General features: G+C 32.1%; 1 protein-coding gene and 2 long non-coding RNA genes across 4 annotated transcripts; all 3 read left to right on the forward strand.

The window, feature by feature from the left end:
* Window positions 1-1029: 1029 nt before the first annotated feature.
* On the forward strand, window positions 1030-2381 carry LOC107892974 (uncharacterized). 2 transcript variants are annotated; one of them, XR_001682682.2, is made up of 3 exons: window positions 1030-1107; window positions 1687-1771; window positions 1867-2381. It is a non-coding gene; the product is annotated as an uncharacterized lncRNA (long non-coding RNA). The 2 variants fall into 2 exon arrangements; XR_005918635.1 differs by lacking the exon at window positions 1030-1107 and having other exon boundaries at window positions 1609-1771.
* Window positions 2382-10003: 7622 nt separating this feature from the next.
* On the forward strand, window positions 10004-10384 carry LOC107892664 (putative glycine-rich cell wall structural protein 1). Its single transcript, XM_016817726.1, has one exon. The coding sequence runs from the start codon at window positions 10004-10006 to the stop codon at window positions 10382-10384; it is 381 nt and encodes a 126-aa protein (XP_016673215.1).
* Window positions 10385-18755: 8371 nt separating this feature from the next.
* On the forward strand, window positions 18756-20415 carry LOC121221166 (uncharacterized). Its single transcript, XR_005918636.1, has 3 exons — window positions 18756-18831; window positions 19296-19376; window positions 20179-20415. It is a non-coding gene; the product is annotated as an uncharacterized lncRNA (long non-coding RNA).
* Window positions 20416-21721: the final 1306 nt, after the last annotated feature.

Consider the following 21721-nt stretch of genomic DNA (forward strand, 5'->3'; position numbering starts at 1 on the left):
GCATTCTGTTTTTCTTCCTTTTCTCTGTAATTTTTGTTTAATGTAATACAGAATTTTCTCTCTCTAATTCTGGTTATTAGATTCCTTAAGTGTGTCCAGTTGAATCTAGAATGGGTATTGAGTCTAGTTCCTTCTGCCATTCTTTGTATTTCTTGTGCTTTTCCAGCTTCTATGGCTGAATCTTGAGAAGAGAGGCCAGAGAAGAAAAAGGAAATTTGATCTGTTCAGTCATAATCTCTTTTTTGCTTTGGCTATCAAGGAACTGTTTTTTTTAATTGACTTATTCCAAGTTTCTCATTCATTCTAAAGCTCTAACCTCAGGGCTTAATTTGATGCCTTTTATCTTCATCTTCTTTATCTATTGATTATATATATGTTCTTCGATGCTGTTCAGGTGCAAACTTCCAAAACTTGCGCTCTTCAACTTTGAAGTAAGTCTTGTACTTGACTTGCGAGTGATCCCCACAAAAGAAGACTGCATTGTTGAGTTATTTTCTTGCAAGGTGAGCTTTGATCCTACATTTTAGATACTGTAAGGTAAAAGTAAGGTGGGGGTAAAATGTTTGCTTACAGTGAAGAGGAAAAATGAAAAGAAAAGGAAATAAATGCAAAGAACTCATTTAGCATTCAGAACCTGTCAGCAGAGTTTATATTTTGCAAGTACACTGCTAAGTTCTACTGAAAATTTATGTCATCCAAAAAATGCATCATCCAGTGATTCATCTTAGCGTTGAAGCCTCTATAGCAAAAGTGAAGAATGCTCAAAATTTGAACAGATTAATCTATGAAAATTACACTGTATGGAAAGACATCAGTGCTCTGTCATGCTGATTTCTAGTTGGTCACAAATCAGAAGCATACACATTAATAAGTAACATCAATATCAAAATGCTAATTTTTGCTATTGTGCTTATTAGATGAGAATGAGAATGTCTATTTTCACTGAATCCTGAAAATGAAAGATTTTTCAAGTATTACAAAGAAAATGGTTACTGTTATTCATATTCTGTTTGATGACTATTGAAAATTGCATATATACTTGTTGCTAAAATTGTATGCAGTTCAAGGGTTCAGATGTTGTGGAACGCCAAAATGACCATTTTTCAGGTACTTATTATGGCATTTGTATACCTTTGAGCGAATATAGGTTTGGTTTTATTTAGAGTGACAGATGTTGTTTAGATGGACTAAAATGCTTGTTTCATAGTGTTAAACCTATTGTTTGAAAACCAATCATTTTAAACTTAAAATGTATGCCCTTTTGGATTTTAAAGACTATGGCTAAACTTTTCATTTGGTCCCTAGCTGCTATCCTCTTATCACTCAATTGGATACAAACTATAGCTACAAGTTTTGTGTTTTAATAGGAAAGATTTTGAAGGTCGTCCCTGACTTGCTATCTGCTTGGTTATGGGTTAAAACCTTGAAACAGCCTTTGTGAACAGGGGAAGGCAGCATACATTAGACCTGCCCCTATTTATAGCCAAGATCCTTGTGCACTGGGTACGACCTGTTTTTTGTGTGTGCTTAGATAGATTTCATTCGGTTGTATCTTTGATAACAGAATTAAGATGGACGGCCTATGAAGATTTTTCTTTTCAAAATATTTAAGAATGCATGTTGTGCTATATAAAGCGAGTATTTGGTACCATGTTGTAACTATTAATGTTGCTTTGAATTTTGCAGCTACTATGATAAATCATATTACTTGGGACACAAATATGTCTGAAGCATTTTAGAGGTTGATGTGAAGTTGAATCTATGTCTTGAGGTTTTTATCTTATTGGCTTCAAAGATCATGATAGTTACCTGGATATTTAACTTCAATTCTGCCCCGTGACAACATTGTTCTTTTGGGTTGTTTAGAATATCCATCTGTATATGTTTTTGCCTTCCAAAAGGCAAGCACAGGTAGTGAGTTATCTTTGCAAGCAAAATGTTGATGTTGGTGCTGCTGCCATGGATGGCATGGGTGCGATTCATTTTGCGGCGCAGAAAGGACATCTAGAGGTTGTCTGAACTCTGCTTTCATCAGGAGTTTTAGTGAGAGCCACTAATCGCAAGGGATTCACTCCACTTCACTATACTGTTCAAGGGTCCCATCTGGAAGTAATCAAAGTCTTATTAAAGAAAGGTGCAAGTGGCTAGCAATTTGATAGCAGATGGTGAATCAGTTAATGCAACGCTAACAGTCGGAGTAGTGTTTTATGATTAGATTATTTAGGCTAAGTTTTGGTTTTTGTGTGTTTTGATTTGAACCCAGCAAGCTTCTTGACAGCAGACATTGCCATTTTTTAGTTGTAAGTGGCTAGCAATTTGATAGCAGATGCACTTAAGCAGTTACGCCAAACACAGTCTATAACAATTTACTAAGGATTTGGAATATGTCTTGTCTTTTGTTTAACATTTTGGTCTTGCTGAATCTGTTTAAAAGATCCAAAGTTTCATATTGGTAGGTAAATACATCTTATATGTTTTAAATAAATGAATAGATTAGTATTTTTTAATTGTGGTTTGGAAGCTAAATTTATAAGTATTCAACCCTTGTTTTTATTTTTTTAACACAATTACAAATAATTTATTTGACTTTGGTTATTTTCAATTTATGACGGTTAATATTGTAGCTTAATAATTGAGTATTATTATATATTTAATTTGATTTATTTATTTATAAATAAATCATTGCAATATATGTAAAAATAATTTAAATATAAATATTTATTAATATATATTAATATATGTAAAAATAAATTTTCCGGAAAATATTTTCAGGAAATCTGCCAAACAGCAGAAAATATTTTACACAGATTCAATCAAACACCAAAAAATATTTTCCAATAAGTCATTTTACAGAAAAGTAAAACCTTTTCCAGAAATCATTTTACGGAAAATATTTTACTGGCAATCAAACGGACCCATAATTTCGTTTGTAATATTCAATTTATTATGAATGGAAGAGTAGTATGTAATTTTCGCTATCAACTTATATTGACAGGGTACGAGATCAATAAGGACCGTTTTCATGAGATGTTGGCGATTTTACGGTCAGTTAACTATCAAGGCACAAACTGCCTCTACAACATACCTTTCGATTAGTGGACACAAGCATATGACGGTGGCCTACGATATGGTCATATGAACTTAAACCTGGCTGAATGCATAAATTATATTCTAAAAAGAAGGCGTCATTTGCTGATAACCTCGGTTGTGCAGAAAATATATTTTTGTTTGACGGTACTATTTCCAAAGCGAGCAGCGAGTTATAAAGGCTAAATATAGGGAGGCCATGTATGGTGTCGGAAGGTATTGCAAAAATTTAACAAGGCGAATGCGCTAGCCAACACCATGCATACAGTATGTCACAATCACGACAACATATAGTTTTGTGTGACAGAGTTCGACAGACCAGACCAAGATATTACTGACGGGTAATATTATGTACGCCAGAGAAATAAGACTTACGACTATGGGATATTTGACGCACTTCGTTATCCATGCGCTCATGCAATTGCAGCTTGTCAGAATCTCTATTTGGATCCAATGAGCTATGTTGACGATGTGTACAAAATAGAAGACATGCACAACGTGTAGAGACATGTATTCCCACTGGTCATAGATGAATGTAAGTGACTGTCTGTATCGCTTGCTCCATTTAAGTTGTTACCGGATAGAGAATTGCGTCGTAAACCAAAATACGTGATAATATGGATATCAGGGAAAGAACGAACCAACAGAAGTTGTACGGATGGTGTAGGAACCTAGGTCATACAATTCGAACATGTTCAAATCGAAATAGTTGATAATTGCTTAAATGAAACTATGTTACATTATTTTTATTGCCTTATTCAAAATAACTTCTATTTTATTAAATAGGACAAAATATAAAAATAATTTACTATTAAAATATTCAAAAAAAACTTTTATTTTATTAAATAAAATAATATAAAAATAGTTTGTACAAATATATGAAAAAATCAATGCATATGCCAGTCGAAATTAGTGCCACATGGGGGTGGTCAACGGTTACGCGTTAGGTTCCTTCTTGGTTCAGCTTCTAGCGAGGGTTGTGGTTGTTCTGGTTATGGGTGTTGGAAGGATAACCCACTTTAATAGAACAAAAAATGCGAACGTGTTTGCATTACCCACTGTGGAGGTATTTGAATCCCATAAGGCGATGGGGATTGGAAATGAGAAAAGCTCCCCACAGTGCCTCGTACGATCCCTCCTACGATGATGGCATACATATCGTCAGTTGAGTCGAAGTCATCAGGAAAAGAAATGCACCGGTCCATGCATTCCAACTTGGCATAGGATTGAGAAAATGAAACATATAAGGGCTAGGATACGCACCTGACATAATCTGAAGGGGCTGTGGTGTGGGCGTCATCGCTTAAGGCGTTGGGCCCGATGATTGTGTGGGCACTGTTGATGGGCTCGCTCCGTCATCCCTTCTTCTTGGATATAAAGGGCCCAATTGTTCCCTTTCGACAGGAATTTATCGATGCCTCTGCTCTTTCGAGAGCAAATATGGCTTGCCATGGATCCTAAACCATGGCATGTAATCCGACGCACACGTTAACTCTAGAACGATGATCGGTTTGTGAGTAGGTATATGATCGTACTGATTTTCCCACATTTCTATATATTCCGAGAAGAATAACGACCAATGTGTATTCGATTACCGTAAGTTGATTTTGTGCTCATCATCGAACACCTCAGGTGTCACAGAAATCGATTGTCGGAATCTAAATTGCCACAATACTTTATTCGTCTGGTGCATCTCGACAGTAACATAGTTAACCAATAGGACCTTAACATGCCAAATGTTCAGATTTTGAAAGAATTCATCTGGAATTACTGCTCGAATTGTCGGATCCTCGTATGGTATCCATTGAAACTATATGAACATGATAAAAATATTAGTTATATACATAATATTAAATACTAAGTACGAAACGACTATGTTATACTTACATGCGCTTCCGACCGTTGGTCTAATAGAAGTCATATGTCTTCAAGAGCAGTAGGTATTCCAACATAACTCGCCGAATAGTACCACCTAATTAAATAAATTTTTAGTATAAAATTATATTTTAAATCTATGTAATAATTTTAAAATCTAATATAAATTTTACCACATTATAAGTGGGAATGTATATGGGTGGTTCACTTAAAGACGTAAAAATAGAAAGCGAACCTGAGCCTATGATTGTAGGAGTGATAGGCAACATTTGATTTTGGTTTTATTTGGTTTCATCTCCCCGCACATCTCCCGGTACAATGTTGCCAACACGGTAGACCCCCAACTAAGTTCGTCAGCTGCTCTAAAATCAACGAGTTTAGCAGTCATCTCAGATGTACGAGGTTTCGTGACAAGTCTGGCATCAGATAACCTCTAAAGATCTCAAAGATGTATTCCTGAATATATCGTATTCTTTCTACTTCAGTCGAATCATTCCCCAGCTCCGGGAATGTTTCTCGTAACCAGCTCATCTTGATCCGACCTCCGTAAATATTATCCAGAATCGCACCCAAAATATTGTAGCATATGGCTCCCCAATCAGCAAATTGAGCTAACCCGATAAGTACGAATCCATCCACCGGTAATCCTAATTGTAACTGCACGTCCTCCAAAGTGATGGTACACTCTTCGCATGGAAGATGGAATATGTGCATCTCGGGTATCCATCTTTCTATGAAAGCGCTGATGAGTTTCGAGTCCAACTTGCACCCTCGGCCTATATTGGCCACGTGTCAAAAACCCATTTTGAGTACTAGACATATTACAAATATAACATTGTAACACCCGATCTACAGACTGTTATAAAAAATTATAAAATAAAAATTAATTAAAATTACATGAATAAAAAAATATTAAATAATATTCAAAAATTGAAATTAACCATTTTCATTTATTCGAAAGAGATATGTTTATGATCGAGACGAATTAATTCTCCGGCCATTGCTAACATGATCAAATATATTAGAAATTATAAAAAAATAATGCTAATTTAGAAAAAAAATTAAAGAAAATAGTTAATTAAAGAGAGCTTTGAGAAATATAGGGAAAATTTTGAGAGCTTTTTTGAGAATTTTTGAAGAAATGCTTGTGTGAAAAAAAAGGAGGGGGGATTTTATAGTTTTTTTTTTACCGTTGGACCCCCCAACGATCAAATTTTTAAATGACTGTTGGGGGTTAAAAACATGGGCTAAAATGCGTCTCTAAGGGAGTGCTTTTGTCATGTTAGCAAAGCACGTCCACGTCAATACATTTTTTACTGACATGGCTAAATTGCTCACTCAAGGACGCGTTTTGCTGGAATTTTCCCTTAAAACGCTTTTACGTGGACATGTTTTAGTGTTTTCAGCCATTCTGGTAAATAATAAATAAAGTGGCCCATATTCATAAATAAAGTGGGAAATGGCCTTTTATTGGTAAAATGATCAGTAATTTAAGAGTTTTTTAATATATTAAGCTATTTATTTTTATTTCTCTAGGTGCATGAAGTTTAAGTCGCAATTTTGAATCTAAATCAATATTTTATCATAGACCAGTGAGGTTTCATTCTTCCATATTAATTAAACAAATTACAAAAATATCATAAAAAAAACTAAAAAGTAAAAAACTATAAAACTCGATTCAATCATCAGTTCAATCGATTTTTAATCCGGTTCATATCGATTCACAAGTCAATTGATTCTTTACCTTATTTCGAACCAATGTATTGGTTGGTCCAATTCGGTTTCATCAATCTTGATATAAATGTAGTATAAATTAGGTTTACTATTATATTTTACTATTATTTATTAATATGTGTATGAGAAGGTTATTTTTTAGAATGTTGTTTTTTTAGGAGTATTTCGACATTAATAGGTGTCAATTTTCTTTATTTTGTTAAATAACGTGCAGGATCTATGTCCAATCATTTCGTGATGATGAATGGTTAGTACCATGAACTCGACACTAGTGGCTGTCGAGGTCCTGATGATAGCAAGATTACATTTTACGAATATTGCCCTTGTATGCAGAGTGCTATATTTTTTAATGGTCTAAAACCCTATATTCTTTCTCACAGATGCCATGATTTTCCATGACCATCTGTTGTTACACATTACGCACTTGGCCTCAAATTTCTCCAATTGGGATTTTGTAACGTAGAAGTTTACCCCATGCTTTATGTTGTATTGCTTCATTGCAGCAACAAAAGCATCTTTTGAGGAAAATTTCATGCAAACTTGTAAATTGCCGACATCTAATGAAGAACTCGCATGGCCCAGTCTTTTATGAATGAGTTCTGGAAATTTTAACCCACTTTCAGCATTGAGGTCGACATTATGTATGTAGGTCGGAGGTGCATATGCCATGTCAACTGAAAACGCTTCCTGTGGGGCACGTTTTCACCCCTCTTTTTTTCAACTAACCCTTTAACCCGTAAAAACTTTCCAGAAACCAAGAATCCTTGTCCTCAATTTTCAGACATCCCGGGAATCCTGAGATAATTTCAAATACTCGTGGTACATGTTTTGTTTTCTTTTCACTTCTTGTCCGACTGTTTGCCTATATAAGAAGGGTTTCCTTCCCTTACTCCATAAACTCTCTCGGCCACCACCCCTCAACCCTAAAAAATTATCTCTTCAATTATTTTTTTCAATGTTAAAATTTTTCGATGGAAAGATTTATGTGTGTTTGAGGGAGACATTGTGCTAGCTTTAAGGTGTGGTTGAGTTCACAATAATGCGGTGGCACTTGAAGACCCATGCATTTCATTTTCTATGTCAAGATGAAACTATTGCCTTAGAAGCTCATCACATTGCAACTCGGGCTCAGACTTCGTGGTGCTTATTCAGTCACGGGTTGAAATATAACTACGGCTCGTACTTGATGAATGTTAATGTGCAATCCCGAGTTAGAGTATAACTTGAGAGCCCTATTGATAGTGGTTATGCGGTCACGGGTTCAAGTTTCACCTCACCAGAAGAATACGGTTTGTAAACCCCATATATAAGTTTGACATCATAATCATATGGAAAAACTTAGGGGCTTTCTAGTATAATCACCTTAATTTTTTTCTCCGCTTCCACCAAACGTAGTATTATTAACCTCTATCTTTTCCAAAACCTGTGATGGAGTTGGGGGCAAGAGGACTCTTATGGGGGAGTGATTATGGCATTGGAGAAAATGTGAATGTCCTTTCAGGGCAACAATGATTGTTGTGATTAAAGAACTCATTAATAACTACAATCGCTACCCCTCAACTTGAGTTTTACCTTCTCTTAACCATCATAATCACTCCTCCTAAGAGTCCTCTTGCATCCAACTCTGTCACAGGTTTTGGGTAAGGAGGTTAATGATACTACTTTTGGTAGAGATGGGGAAAAAGATTAATTTGATTATACTGGAAAGCACTTCAGTTTTTCCCTATGATTATGATCTCAAACTTATGTATCGGGTTTACAAATCATCCTCTTCTGATGAGATGAAACTCGAACTAGTGACCACATAACCACTATCAACCGAGCTCTCGAGTTATAGTCCAACTCGTGACCGTACATTAACATTCGTCAAGTACGAGCCATAGTTATACTTCAACTCGTGACCGTATAAGCACTTTGAACTTAGAGCCTCAGTTGCAATGTGATGGGCTTCTAAAGCAATGGTTCCATCCCGACATGACAAATGAAATGTATAGGTCTCCGAGCGCTATCGTATCACCGTCAACTCAAATATACCTTTAAGCTTTCATAATGTCTACCTCAAACACAAACACAAATAAATTTGTTCCTACAAATTTCCAACCCTAAACCCTACAAAAAATCGTAAATCTTAAAAAAATTGATCGAGAAAGTTTTCACTTCTCTCTCCAAAATCGACCTATTTCCCTAAATATCCCAGAAATCGGTTCAAAACCATAATTTTTTTAATAAATGGCTTTTTTTAATCAAAATCGGCCAAAGAAATTGACACTTAGAGTAAGTAATTGACACTTATTTACAAATATGGTAGTGTTCTCTCCTTTGAGTAAACTCTAAAGAGCTTATGAAAATAGTAAAGAAATTTACACTTAGAGTAAGTAATTGACACTTATTTATAGATATGGTAGTATTCTCTAGTTAATGTAGGATTAAAATTAACATTTTAATAAAAATAGTGAAAAAATTGACACTTATTTATAGGATAAGTGTGAGCATGAAAGTGTTCTCTGGCCAAGGTGGGATTAAAATTAACTTTTTAATGAAAATAATGAAGAAATGAGCTATGGAGTATTTTTTTAGTCAATGTGAGATTAAAATTAACTTTTTAATAAAAATGTTGAAGAAATTTCCACATTTAATAAGATAAATGTGAGATACAAGAGTGTTCTCTAGTCAATATAGGATTAAAATTAATTCTTTAATAAAAATGGAGAATAGGTGAGCTATGAAAGTGTTCTCTAATTAATGTAGGATTAAAAATAACATTTTGATAAAAATAATGAAGAAATTGACACATTAAAAATAATGAATAAAATGACTCTTTTATATAGGGTAAGTGTGAACATAAGAATATTCTCTAGTCAACTTCACTAATACAAAATTAAATTTCATATCAAATTTCACTGCTAGAGTGACCAATCTCACTACCAACCATATTTTTAGCCTTACCGGAAATATTTCTAAACTACAATTTGGTCGACATTTAAAACCTTAAAAGCTCTCCTTCGCAATGATGTGAGCAAGAACACGTATAAGGTCGGTGTTACTTATCTAAACTACGATTTGGCCGACGTTCAAAACCTTAAAGCCTTCCGTACGAATGTTCTTTATCAAGAAAACAACATTTATCGTTCGGTCATCGGTGTAACGTATGCTCGAATTTTGCATGCAGCTGTACATGGAAACAGGCTTTTGAGTTACATAAATCATGGCTTCTTCCATCTCTCACACCTTTATACATGACTTGCTGGTTCAATTGTTTGAAGAGCGTTGTGTTTAAGAATTGTTCTTTTGGGTAAAATCAAGAGAGATGAGTCGTTGGTTTGTGATGTGCCTTTTCTTAATTTCCCTATGCTTTGCTCTCTGCGTCCATTCACAAAGCCCTCCACAGCAGGTGGGATCTCCCTCTCCAACTCCTTCGGTTGGTGGTAGTCCAGGGTCGGGAGGTGGAGGCGGCGGTGGTGGAGGTAGTGGTTCATCAGGTGGCTCTGGGTATGGTTCAGGAAGTGGTGGTGGTACTGGAAGTGGGGGTAGTGGAGGGCACGGAGGCGGAAGCGGTGGAGGTAGCAGCAGTGGGCGTGGTAGCAGTGGCGGTGGCTACGGCTTCGGAAGTGGAAGTGGAAGCAGTGGAGGCAGTGGTGGTGGAGATGATGGCGGCAGCATGCCTAGGAAGGTTGGGAAGAATACTTAATCAGGCTCCTGATAGAAGCGATAAAAAGTACTAGTGTTCCCTTTCCTATATATGTTTAAACGTATTGTGGAAACTACTTTGTGTATACTTAAGTTCGTGTTTTTCGTTGCTTGTTAAGTGTTAATCAAGTAGTTAAAGCTTGTACATGCAGGAGCATGTTGTGTTTTACGAATAAAACAAATTAAATAATGTGATAATATTTTTTACATTGTCAATGGTCTAGTTTTTAAACGTATATAATAAAATATTAAAAATAAATAAATATTAAAAAAATTATACATGACATTTTTTAAAGTGCTTATGAAATAAATAAAAATACACTTTAAATAATTAGATATTTCACAATTTTTATATATAACTAAAAAATCTATCACGTGAAAATTAAATACTTGAAACACAGATGTTAGTTTAAAATTAATATATTAAAATATATGGTTGGAAACTAACTAATAATAATACATGAAATATATATGATATTAAAATAAAAATAGATTAAATTATGAGTAAAATGAAATTTAAATATGTAAATGCATCATATTAAGAATATTAAAGGTAGCTTTTATTTTCTTTTTCTGAATAAAAAAGAATACTAATTATTTTTTATGGTGTTGTTATCAATTTTAAATCTATGTCGAGTTTACTTACATTACCAATATAATATTGATGGAGTATAAAACAATTAATATGTAGATATTATTTTAAAATTAAGCTTTGGTTTAATGATTAAATTGATATTTTATTAATGTAAAATAGCATGGATTTATTATTTTAATTGACCTTTTAAAATAAAAATAAAAGGACTTAGGTACCATCAATTAATATAACTCATTTTAATTATTAAAATATTTTCGTAATATCTCTTAATTAACTCGTGATTTATTATTAAATTTGGGCCTTTAGGCTTCCGAGAATTACTAGTTTTTTATAGGTTGAATTGTACTTCCCTAAATTACATAGCTTTCGAATTAGACAATTCAAACTAGAAGTTTGATAATTGCCAACAGTTTCTTGGTGGAATATCTGACTCAAATGTAATCATAGTGTACAAGCCCAATTTTTAAAACTCGGGCCCAATTACAATACAAAACTCGAATAGCCCAACAACCCAAATTTAGCCCCTAACAGACCTAACCCAGCAAAACCAAGCCCAACTAACCTACCCAATAACCCACAAGCCCAATTACAAAACTAGCCCAATACCCTAGCCCATCCTTCCCAAAAAAATATCTGCCCAGGGTTTCAGAGACTGAAACCCTAGGCGCCGCCCTTTTTGACCTTTGGTCTCTGCCACCGCCACTCCGCGCCGCACCTACCACCACCTGCTCCCATCACCACTGGCATCTGCAAAGGAGAAAGAAGCAAGGAAAAAATATATCAAAAACAGTAACAAAAAATGGGCTATAAAAGCCGATTGTAACTCAATTTGGGGGGGCTTTTTTTTTTCTTCTTCTTTTTTCGACCTTTGTAACGCATATTAGCAGAGAAATATAGAAACAAAAAAAAAGATTTAAGGTGAATCCTTTTTATTTTTCTTTCTTTTCTTTTCGTTTTTTTTATTTCGTTTTTCATCTTCTTTTTTTGTTTTACATACATAAATAAAAATAAAGGGAAACGAAAAAATAAAAGAAGAAGAAAACCTTACCTGTGCCGCGCCGGAGGAGGAGGAGACGGACGGTTACTCCTCGTTTGGCGGGGTTGGGCTCACCTTTCACAAGATTCGGCGTTGGATCCGTGTTTAAGAGGCCTTCGGCTTCAAAAAGGAACTGGAAAGGTTCCATTTTGAACCTCCGGCCGCCACACGAGGTGGCGCCTCGGCGAAGGTTCGCCGGAGCCCTAGACCGGCCCCTTGGCCGGAGAGAATGAGGGAGAGAGAGCTTCTCTTTGTGTTTTTTTAAGAAAAATGGTTTTTAAACCTTTTTTTTTTAGGTTTTTCTAGTATTTATATTAATTTTAAAACGGCGCCGTTTTGGGTAAGGGGGATCCGCGCGTCGACCCGATCCGACCCGAAGGATCCGCGTGTTTTTAATCTTTGGGCTATTTACGCGCGCAGTCCCTCCAATTTGTGGCGTGCTTCAATTTGGTCCTATTTCGCTATTTCCTTTTATTTTTAATTTGGCCACAAAGTTTTATTTTTGCTTCAATTTAGTCTATTGCTACGCCGCGTTTTGATGGCTTCGGTTTATTTACTATTTTGGTCCCCCTCTTTCAGTGCAGGTCACAATTTGGTCCTTTTAGTTTTTTTATTTTTGCAATCTAGCCCAGTATTTTGTTTTCATTTCGACTTAGTCCCTTTTTTTATTATTATTATTTAGTTCATTGTTTTTATTGCTATTATTATTAATGTTATTATTATTGTTTCTACATTTCCTATTATATTATCATTATTATTATATAAGTGCATATATATATCTTATATAATTTATTTAATACATATAAATACTCATATTTTATCTATTTTATAATTTATAAAAGTATCTATATATCTATATATACACTTACATATACTTTATACTTTCAAATATACCTTGTATATATTCTTTACATTTTATGACTAATATATACTTACATATATATACTTTTATATATTTAATGATTATTATATATGTATATATGTATGTACATACACTTACATAATTTTTAATGTACAATAATTCCGAAATATGTACACATACACATGTTCTTCATATTCTCATTGTTTTATTTATATATATATATGTGTGTGTTTATATATTTTTATATTTGCATCATGTTGTTAATTTTGCTCATTTATTTGCATGTTTATTATTGTTTGTTTTCTTACTTTAGTTCCTAATTATTTGTTACCTTGCCCGTATGATTGTTTTTATTATTTATTGTTTTGCTTGTATCATTTTATTTACATTGACATCATTATCATTATTTTACATCCATTTTACTCGAATTTATCAAGAACAAAAATTTCAAAATAAAAGCAACACTCGGTATTTGGGATCTTCGAGAGAATCGAGCCCTAACGTATTGCGTTCCGATTTTTTTTGTTGAATCTAAATAATCGAGGTTATTTTTTAAAAAAATAAATAAATAAAAGCTCATTATTGGGAATTCAATATGTCGTGTCCTAACGCATTGGATGTGACACGTTGTTTTTTAGAGATGAGGATTTTCTTAAAAACAACCAAGGCAATATTCAATATTCGGAATGTTGAGAAATGGTGCTCTAACGTATTGGGTTGCGATTTCCTCATCTGAATCGAATAATTGAATATCCTTTTTTTAATTTTTATCATAGGAGTTTTTTAATATAAGCAACCTATTTTATACAAGTCATTTTAAGACAAAGGATCGTATTTTAAATTTTTAAATTTTCCAATTTTCGACATTAAGACATTGACTAATCAACTAGGTACCAATTTCTGGGCGTTACGAGGGTGCTAATCCTTCCTCGTACGTAATCGACTCTCGAACCCGTTTTTCTAGATTTCGTGAACCAAAATCATTGTTTTAATAAAATTAAAACCGTTTATTAAAAACAACCACATTTCGAGGTGATCCAATCACACCTCATAAAAAAGGGATTGGTGGCGACTCCCGTTTCATTTTTCAAAACCCAAGTCGACCCCGTTTCTCCATCCAAAAAATGGTGTCAACACATAGAAACTGTTTAATTGCATATAAATAAAGAAATAACATCATTTCTTTATTAGAATGGATGAGATTTTCACCATCCTTTTTTTCTTTTTAAATACATTAAAAGAAAATGTAAAATAACTTAGAAGAACAAGAAAATTTTCAAATTTTCGAGATAAAGTTCTTTCTTCCTTATACTTTTTATTAGGATTAATGTGATACAAATTTTAATAGTAAACAGTGAAGGTGGAGTCAATTTGGAAGTAAAGGCAGAGAAAGTTAATTGTAATTTTCTATTAATTTTATTTATTTATTTTTTATACTTTTCATGTTGATTTTATAGTTTATGTTCGGGTTTCATCGTTGTTCATTCTAATAATGTCGTTTTCAATTGTCGAATTTTGTTCTCTCCTGAAGAGTACAATGTATTTTACCATTGCACCTAATACTTTCGGTAAACTATTTTATTCCTCCATAAAAAGTTTAATAATATAGATAATAGAACTTAAAAATTGTATATATTATCTTGGTGAAAATTAAGTTTAGTTTTTATTCAAGAGAAAATCTTAAATGTTGTACTCATTTTAGGGTAAATTACATCAACAACAACTCAACTTTGGGGTAGCTAGCAAAATAGTCACTTTGGTTTTAATTCAGTCACTCAACTTTTAAAAAATAACAAAACAGTTCTTTTAACCATTTTCCGTGACAGACGTAATGAAAAAGTGACATGACATCCTACTATGTAAATGGCCCCAATTTAAAACCTTAACTGGGCTGGGCAATAAAAGAAAAAGAAGAATTAGAGGAGAAGAAGAAGAAGAAGAAGAAGAAGAAGAAGAAGAAGAAGAAGAAGAAGAAGAAGAAGAAGAAGAGAAATTTGAGAATCGTGATTGAGTTAGGAATCGAGAAAAGAAAAAAAAAGGTCGTGGATTGTGGCGACAGCAGTGAGGCAAGCTTCACAAAGAACAGTTCCGGTGACGAGAACGGTTGAAAGCTTTTCTTCGCCGTATCCAGCCAAATGCACCATCTTTTTAGGGATAAAATAGTGCGATTGTTGTTGTTTCCATTTTATTTTTCTTTATGAGGTTTTTGTTTTTTTTATTACCTTTTGTCTTAAAACTTTTTTATCCGTTTACTACCATGGTGATGTTTGGTAAGTATCTAATTGTGAGTGTTTTGTTGGGTACATATGGTTGTATTGAAATGGAAACTCATTTGTCAGTTAATGGATCTTGTTGATTATACCCATGTGATAGGTTTAAACCCACAATAGTTAATGGATGATGATGATGTTTAATGTTGACCATCATCTCTCTTTCGTGGAAAATGGAAAATAGAAACTGCATCTTTTTTTTTTAAGCTGAGCATATCCGTGTTAGTGAAGAAGAAGAAGAAGCAGATTACCATATTTGAAAACAAAGATTAATGGGGTGGAGAAGAAAAAAACATAAACATATTGGGTTATTTACGCAAAAAATAAAAATATTGGGTAATTTATTAAAAAATAGAAAAGAAATGATAAAAAAAATCACTCAACTTTGCCTCGTCCAACGTGGCAAGTTAACTGGCCACATAAACTAGTTAATTGGCCACGTCAGCGGTCTCGTTAAGCCAGTGACGGAAAAAGTTAATGTGTGGCTAATTTGTATTTTTTCTATAACGTTAGTGATTGTTTTGTCATTTTTCGAAAGTTGAGTGACTGAATTGAAACAAGAGTGACTGTTTTGTTAGCTACCTCAAAATTGAGTGATTGTTGATGTAATTTACCCTCATTTTCTTAATTGATAGGTAGTGTGTAAGCTTATACACACAAATGTTTTAAATACCAACTATTTATATATTATATATATTTAATAGAGATTGAAATTATAAAAAAAGTAATATTATTATAAGTTGTGAAATAAAAATCAATTATTCAATAAGTGAACATATTGTAATTTTAAAAGAGAGACTTGAATTCGACATTTGAAATCAATATTATTGAAGGGAATAATTTCAAACTTTAAATATAATATATATATATATTCTATTGCAAAACAAGACTAAAGTAGTACAATATAACCGCCCAAACTAAAGTAACATTAGTTAAGTTATTAAAATGATTTTAAACCACATTTGTTTAACCTAACATATGTATATTCGATAAAATTCTCAAATCTCTCGTTTAAGACTCATTTGAGACAACAACTAAATACATGCTCGATATTTCGTAGTTGAATTTTTGAACCACAACATTTAATTTAAAACCGTTTCCGTGTTGATCAGAAATAAAATCAAGGATGAAGTAAAAAATTTATTTTATGGGGTTAAGATTTAATTATATTTTTTAAAGAAAGTTAAAATATAATTTTATCACTATATTAATATATTATTTTATAATTTTTAAAGGATTTATAGAGAAATTTTATCATTTTAAGAAGATCAAAGTGTAATTTAACAATGATATTATTTTAAAATTTTAAAAAATTTAAAAAGATTAAAATTTTTTACCATTTGGGGGGACCCTGCTTGGCCCTCTTAGTGTTGTCCTAAATAAAATCATTTGTTTAAAGAATACAATTATTGACTAATTTTTTTTATGAATCAAATGCAAAAAAAAAAAAGGTTGAAATAATCTTTTACAAAACATTAGTCAAAATATTATGGAAAAAAGCTACAAATATATCAAAGTTATAAATATTCTTATAACTATAGGTAACTCGGATAAAGCGAGTGTAGGTGTTATTATTCATGATCATCAAGTAATTGGTTGATTGGTTCATTTTGACATATCCCTAAAGTAATTAATGTAGAAGTCGAGCTTTGGGCACTTAGAGATGTCCTTGTCTTAGCTCGATAGATTAACATAGAGAATCTTGAAATTGAAGTTGATTCTACGTCTATACTTCATTTTATGAAAGCCACATCTAATCCTAATTTTCTATTGTCTCCTTTGATTGATGAGTGCAAGACGCTCTTCCGTTCTAATTTCTAGCTCTATGTTGCACGTCTTTCGTGAAAGGAACAAATATGTGGATGCTTTGGCAATTGGAGAGTAATTTCCAGCCTCCCTCTTCTCTGGATGTAGTCTCTTTTAATAATTTACTTTATGTGTGTTCTAATCCACCTAGTTGTTTAAATTGTTTACTGTTGGATGATGCCCATAGACATGTTATGTATTGAACTTTAATCTAGTAGGTAAAAAAGTTTGTTCTCTTTTTCACCAAAAAATGTTATACATACTTCACTAAAGAGCAAAAGGGACTTGCTTACAGTATTCAATGTTGTCTTACGCATCATAATATCTCGTTTACATTGACTTTCATTACCACATAGTATGGTCAACACATGAAGCCTCTTTAATTAATCTCACTCAAATGTCGAGCCTTCTCAATGCATGTATAGCACATGGGACTTAGCTAGATCCAAATAGGTCCAATAGCTGCCTGACTAGAAAGTTATTTTTCCGCATAAGAAGTGGAACATGATTAGACCCACTGTTGGAATATTTTCAAATATTTATAGTATTCCAATAACTATAAATGAATGAGTGTAATTAATCAAAAGATAAATCTTTTGGTCGTTGTTCAAAAGTTATATCATTTGATTTTTGAAAAAGAATTATAACTATTCAAACAATATTTCTTGAATAGTTATAAAATTAAATGATACTTATTATTTTATTCATAAAGACTCCTATTGAAAGATGTCTCTAATGAAGAGACATAAAAATTCTTATAAATAAGAATGAGATTTCATTTTGAAATCACACCAACAAGTTCTAAAAGTTCTTTCTATCATTCCTCATTTTCTAATATTATTAGATTGTTCTATAAAGAGTTACTGTAGAAATTCCTTGTAGAAATTGAGTTTCTTGTTATACATTGCTTAGTGCTTAGCAGACTATTCTCGTCAGTGCAAAACGCAAATAGTCACTAGCTTCATTGTATCCTCGAGGTTAATTTGCTTGAAACTCATTTGCACCCCGAAGATAGGTTGGGGCAAATATAACCTTAAAGATAGTGGCTTGATACACGCCTTGGAGCCTTGTCCTATTTCTTCTTTTTCTGTTCAAGTTCCATTCATGTGTTCGAGATTTTTCTCATCGAAAATTTGTACTAATAATTTTAAGGTTATATTTCATGATGACTACCACAACATATGAAAGTGGAACACTAAGGGATTTGACTTCCAACTTTGTCAAACTTGATCGGTTTGATGGTGGCAATTTCTGACGATGGCAAAAAAAGATGCACTTCTTATTATTAACTTTGAATATTGCCTATGTTTTGGATACTCCAAGACCTAAAGAGATTGAAAATGAATCTGTTGCTGCAACACGAGAAAGGCAAAAATGGGACAATGCTGATTATATGTGCATGGTGTAACAGCCTGATTTCGACCCTAATCGGACATAGTGGTTTTGGGACCACAAATCTGAGTCAAAAAAAATATTTTAATATTATTTTATGTGTTTATTATGTGTAAATTTGATTGTGTGAAATTTTCGTGTCTTAATTTTATCGTTTAAGTGACCAATTAAAGAAAAAGGATTTAATCATGTAAATAGTAAAAGTTGCTAACTAATTGTTAAAGTGCTAAATTGATTTGTTCTTTTAGTGGTAGGTGTTTATGTTGTAATTATACCATGAGTTATATTGATGGACGGTTATGTATCTTGTATATAAAATGTGTATATTGAATTATAAAGGTTATTTTGGTAATTATATTAATTATGATAATATAATAAAACATAAAATAAAAACATCACATGCATGTTCATCTTTAGTAGCTGAAATTAGCTAAGGAAAATAAAAGAAAAGAAAAGCTACATTCGGCCTTTGTCTTGCTCAATTAAGGTATGTAATTTTTTTGGTTTTTGATAATTTTTACGTTTTTGAGATCGTTGCTAAGTTATCTTCAAAGCCCATGTTTTAATTTTTGAAATTTATGATGATTTTGTGTTTTGCCATTGATGATAGCTTGTGATTTTTGTTGTTTGATTGTGAAATATTAAAGATATGTGAAAGATTAATATGTTTTGTCTTTGAATTTTTGGTGAATTAGGGTTAAATTGTGAAAATAAATTTTTGATGGACTAAAATGCTAAATAAATGAAAAATATGGACTTGTATGGAATAGGGTAAAACTCGGCCTAAGCATGTTATGTGTGAATTTTGTGTATTTTGTGTTTTATGTAATAGGGACTACATTGCAAAAAGTGTAAAATATCAGGGGTAAAATGGTAATTTACCCATTTATATGTTTTTGGATTAAATTTAATGAATTAATGAATAAAAGGGCTAAATTTTAATATGTTTAGATCAAGAAACGAAGAAAATGGAATTGGATCAAGGGAAAACGAAAGTAGTCGAGTAGTCGATCGTGTCCGTCGATATCCAAGGTAAGTCGATAAGCATTTAAATTCTGTTAAATTCAATTGGTATATAGTATATATATGTGATAAATGGAATTATTAAAGATAATGTTAGTCTTGGTCGAATGTATTTGTTAAAATAGGTAAGTAATTGAGTTTGATTCAAATAGTATTTAACATCTACAAGCCTGTACGAACCCTAGAAATGCATGAGATTTTTCTGATAAATGTTTTCGTGTAAGACCACGTCTGGGACATTGGCATCGACTTGTGTTTTCGTGTAAGACATGTTCGGGACAGTGACATCGATCAGTGATTACATGTAAGACCACGTTTGGGACGTTGGCGTTGTATAAATCTCTTGATTATTCGAGTATCCTATTTAATTTCGAATGGTTCAACGGGCAATAATAAATGAAGATCGGATATGAAATTGAATTGCATATTCAGGTATGTGTTTGTTAAATGTATGTTTACAAATAGGTTAAGTTGTTATTTATAATTATGGAAAGTATGTGAAAATGGCATTTGAATTAACTAAACTCATATATATGTATATAAGTTGTTGATTCGACCCTTGTTGAATTAAATATTGTTCAATGGAATGGTTATAATTATATATATATAAAAGTTTATTTTCGATTATATAGCTTGAGTTTGAAATCAAGGTATGGAATTATAATGGATGATGTCTTTATATATGGTATATAATGTAGGTTATATTAGTTAAATGTTATATGTTATAAATAATAAATATTCTTAAGCTTATGACTTACTAAGCTTTAAATAGCTTACGGTGTATTTGTTTTGGTTGCTTTTGTTTTTATAGATTTTGAGGTTGTTACAAGCTCGAAGGTTCGTTAGAAAATCTCATCACACTATCAAATAACTATGATATTTTAAACTGAATTTTTTTTTGAAACTATGGCATGTATAGACTAGCTTTGAAGGTTGTTTAATTCGAAGATGCATATATTAAAGCCATGCAAAAATGGCTTAACATCTTGTTATGTTTGGTTTTGGATTGAATTATGAATTATACATGACTTGATAATAGTTAGTTTTATGGATAGTATTTTACATGCGAATATTATGTGTGGTTTATTTGGTTGGCATCAAAATGAATATATGATATGATCTATAAATAGAAGTATATTTGTAAATGTTGGAGAGTAAAAGAATGTTAACTGTTCAGTTGTATATTGATTTGGTTTGAGGTGTGATTATAAAATTTTAAAGGGTTTGTATAATTCATTGAGATGTATATTTAAAAATGTTAATGCCTATGTACATGTTTGTGGTTGTTTATTTTGTTTGAGAGGTTAATGAGATTACCGAGAGTTATAAAAGTGATATTTGTTTTGCATCTTAGATTAATGTGGTAATGAAATGGAATGTGGAATTGGGAAGTGAATTATGTTTGAGCATTTATGAATGCATGAAAATGGTTAATTCGGTTATATGCATTTAAACCGGTATATGATTTGTTGTTTAAACATTGGTTTTTGATAGATAATTTGATTAGTAAGAATATGTTTGTTTTGGGCGTATAATGTAATAGTGATAATTTATATACATATAATAGGACATATGTAATTCGGTTGTAAAATTAGAACATGTATATTTGTTTTACATTTGGGAGTGAGTTGATTTGGTTACAAGATGAGCTAATTACCAAACACCTGTTAAAATATTTTGGATGTTGTTAAAAGAGATATATGTGTGAATCGACATTAGTACGTATAAGGTACTTTTATTGTATAATTTGGTTTTGGTAAATTATAAGTTTGGCTATGGCATAAGTTTCTTTTCTTGTATATGTGCATATTTTAGTTAATTAAGAATTAGACTATAGCTTGTTTTATATATATAACATATGTGTAATTAATGACCAAATTATATTTGGCTAAACATAAATTCAAATTATATGCATTTATAATCGGCTTTATAGGTAAGTATCAAATTGGCTATTATGTGTTTGTATTTTTTTTCTTTTTTTTTCGAATAGGTGAGTCATTAAATTCGTTAATTATATGACTTAATTATATAGCATATTTAGTTATAGCATTTAATTGAAATAGGCTTGGTTACATTAACATAAAGTGTTATTGATTAAGTAATTTATGTACAATGACTGAGTTTGTTTATGTAAAAAAAAATTATGGAGACTATGAAATTATGAAAAGTTAAATTGTTTAGGCTATTGAATTTAGAAATTTTAAAATGTACATTATTTTATTTTATTTTATTTTATTTTTGTTCGTTTAATTAGTTTGGATAATTGAATTAAATTATCTTATTTGTTATTTATTTTTTAAATAAGCTTAATATTAAGTAATGCTTTGCAACCCCAATCCGGTGACAGATAGGGG

Source organism: Gossypium hirsutum, chromosome D09 (assembly GCF_007990345.1).
Source record: "Gossypium hirsutum isolate 1008001.06 chromosome D09, Gossypium_hirsutum_v2.1, whole genome shotgun sequence".
Lineage (NCBI taxonomy): Eukaryota > Viridiplantae > Streptophyta > Magnoliopsida > Malvales > Malvaceae > Gossypium > Gossypium hirsutum.

Coding starts and splice junctions, on each gene's coding strand:
- LOC107892664 (XM_016817726.1), top strand. CDS start 10,004: ATGAGTCGTTGGTTTGTGATGTGCCTTTTCTTAATTTCCCTATGCTTT.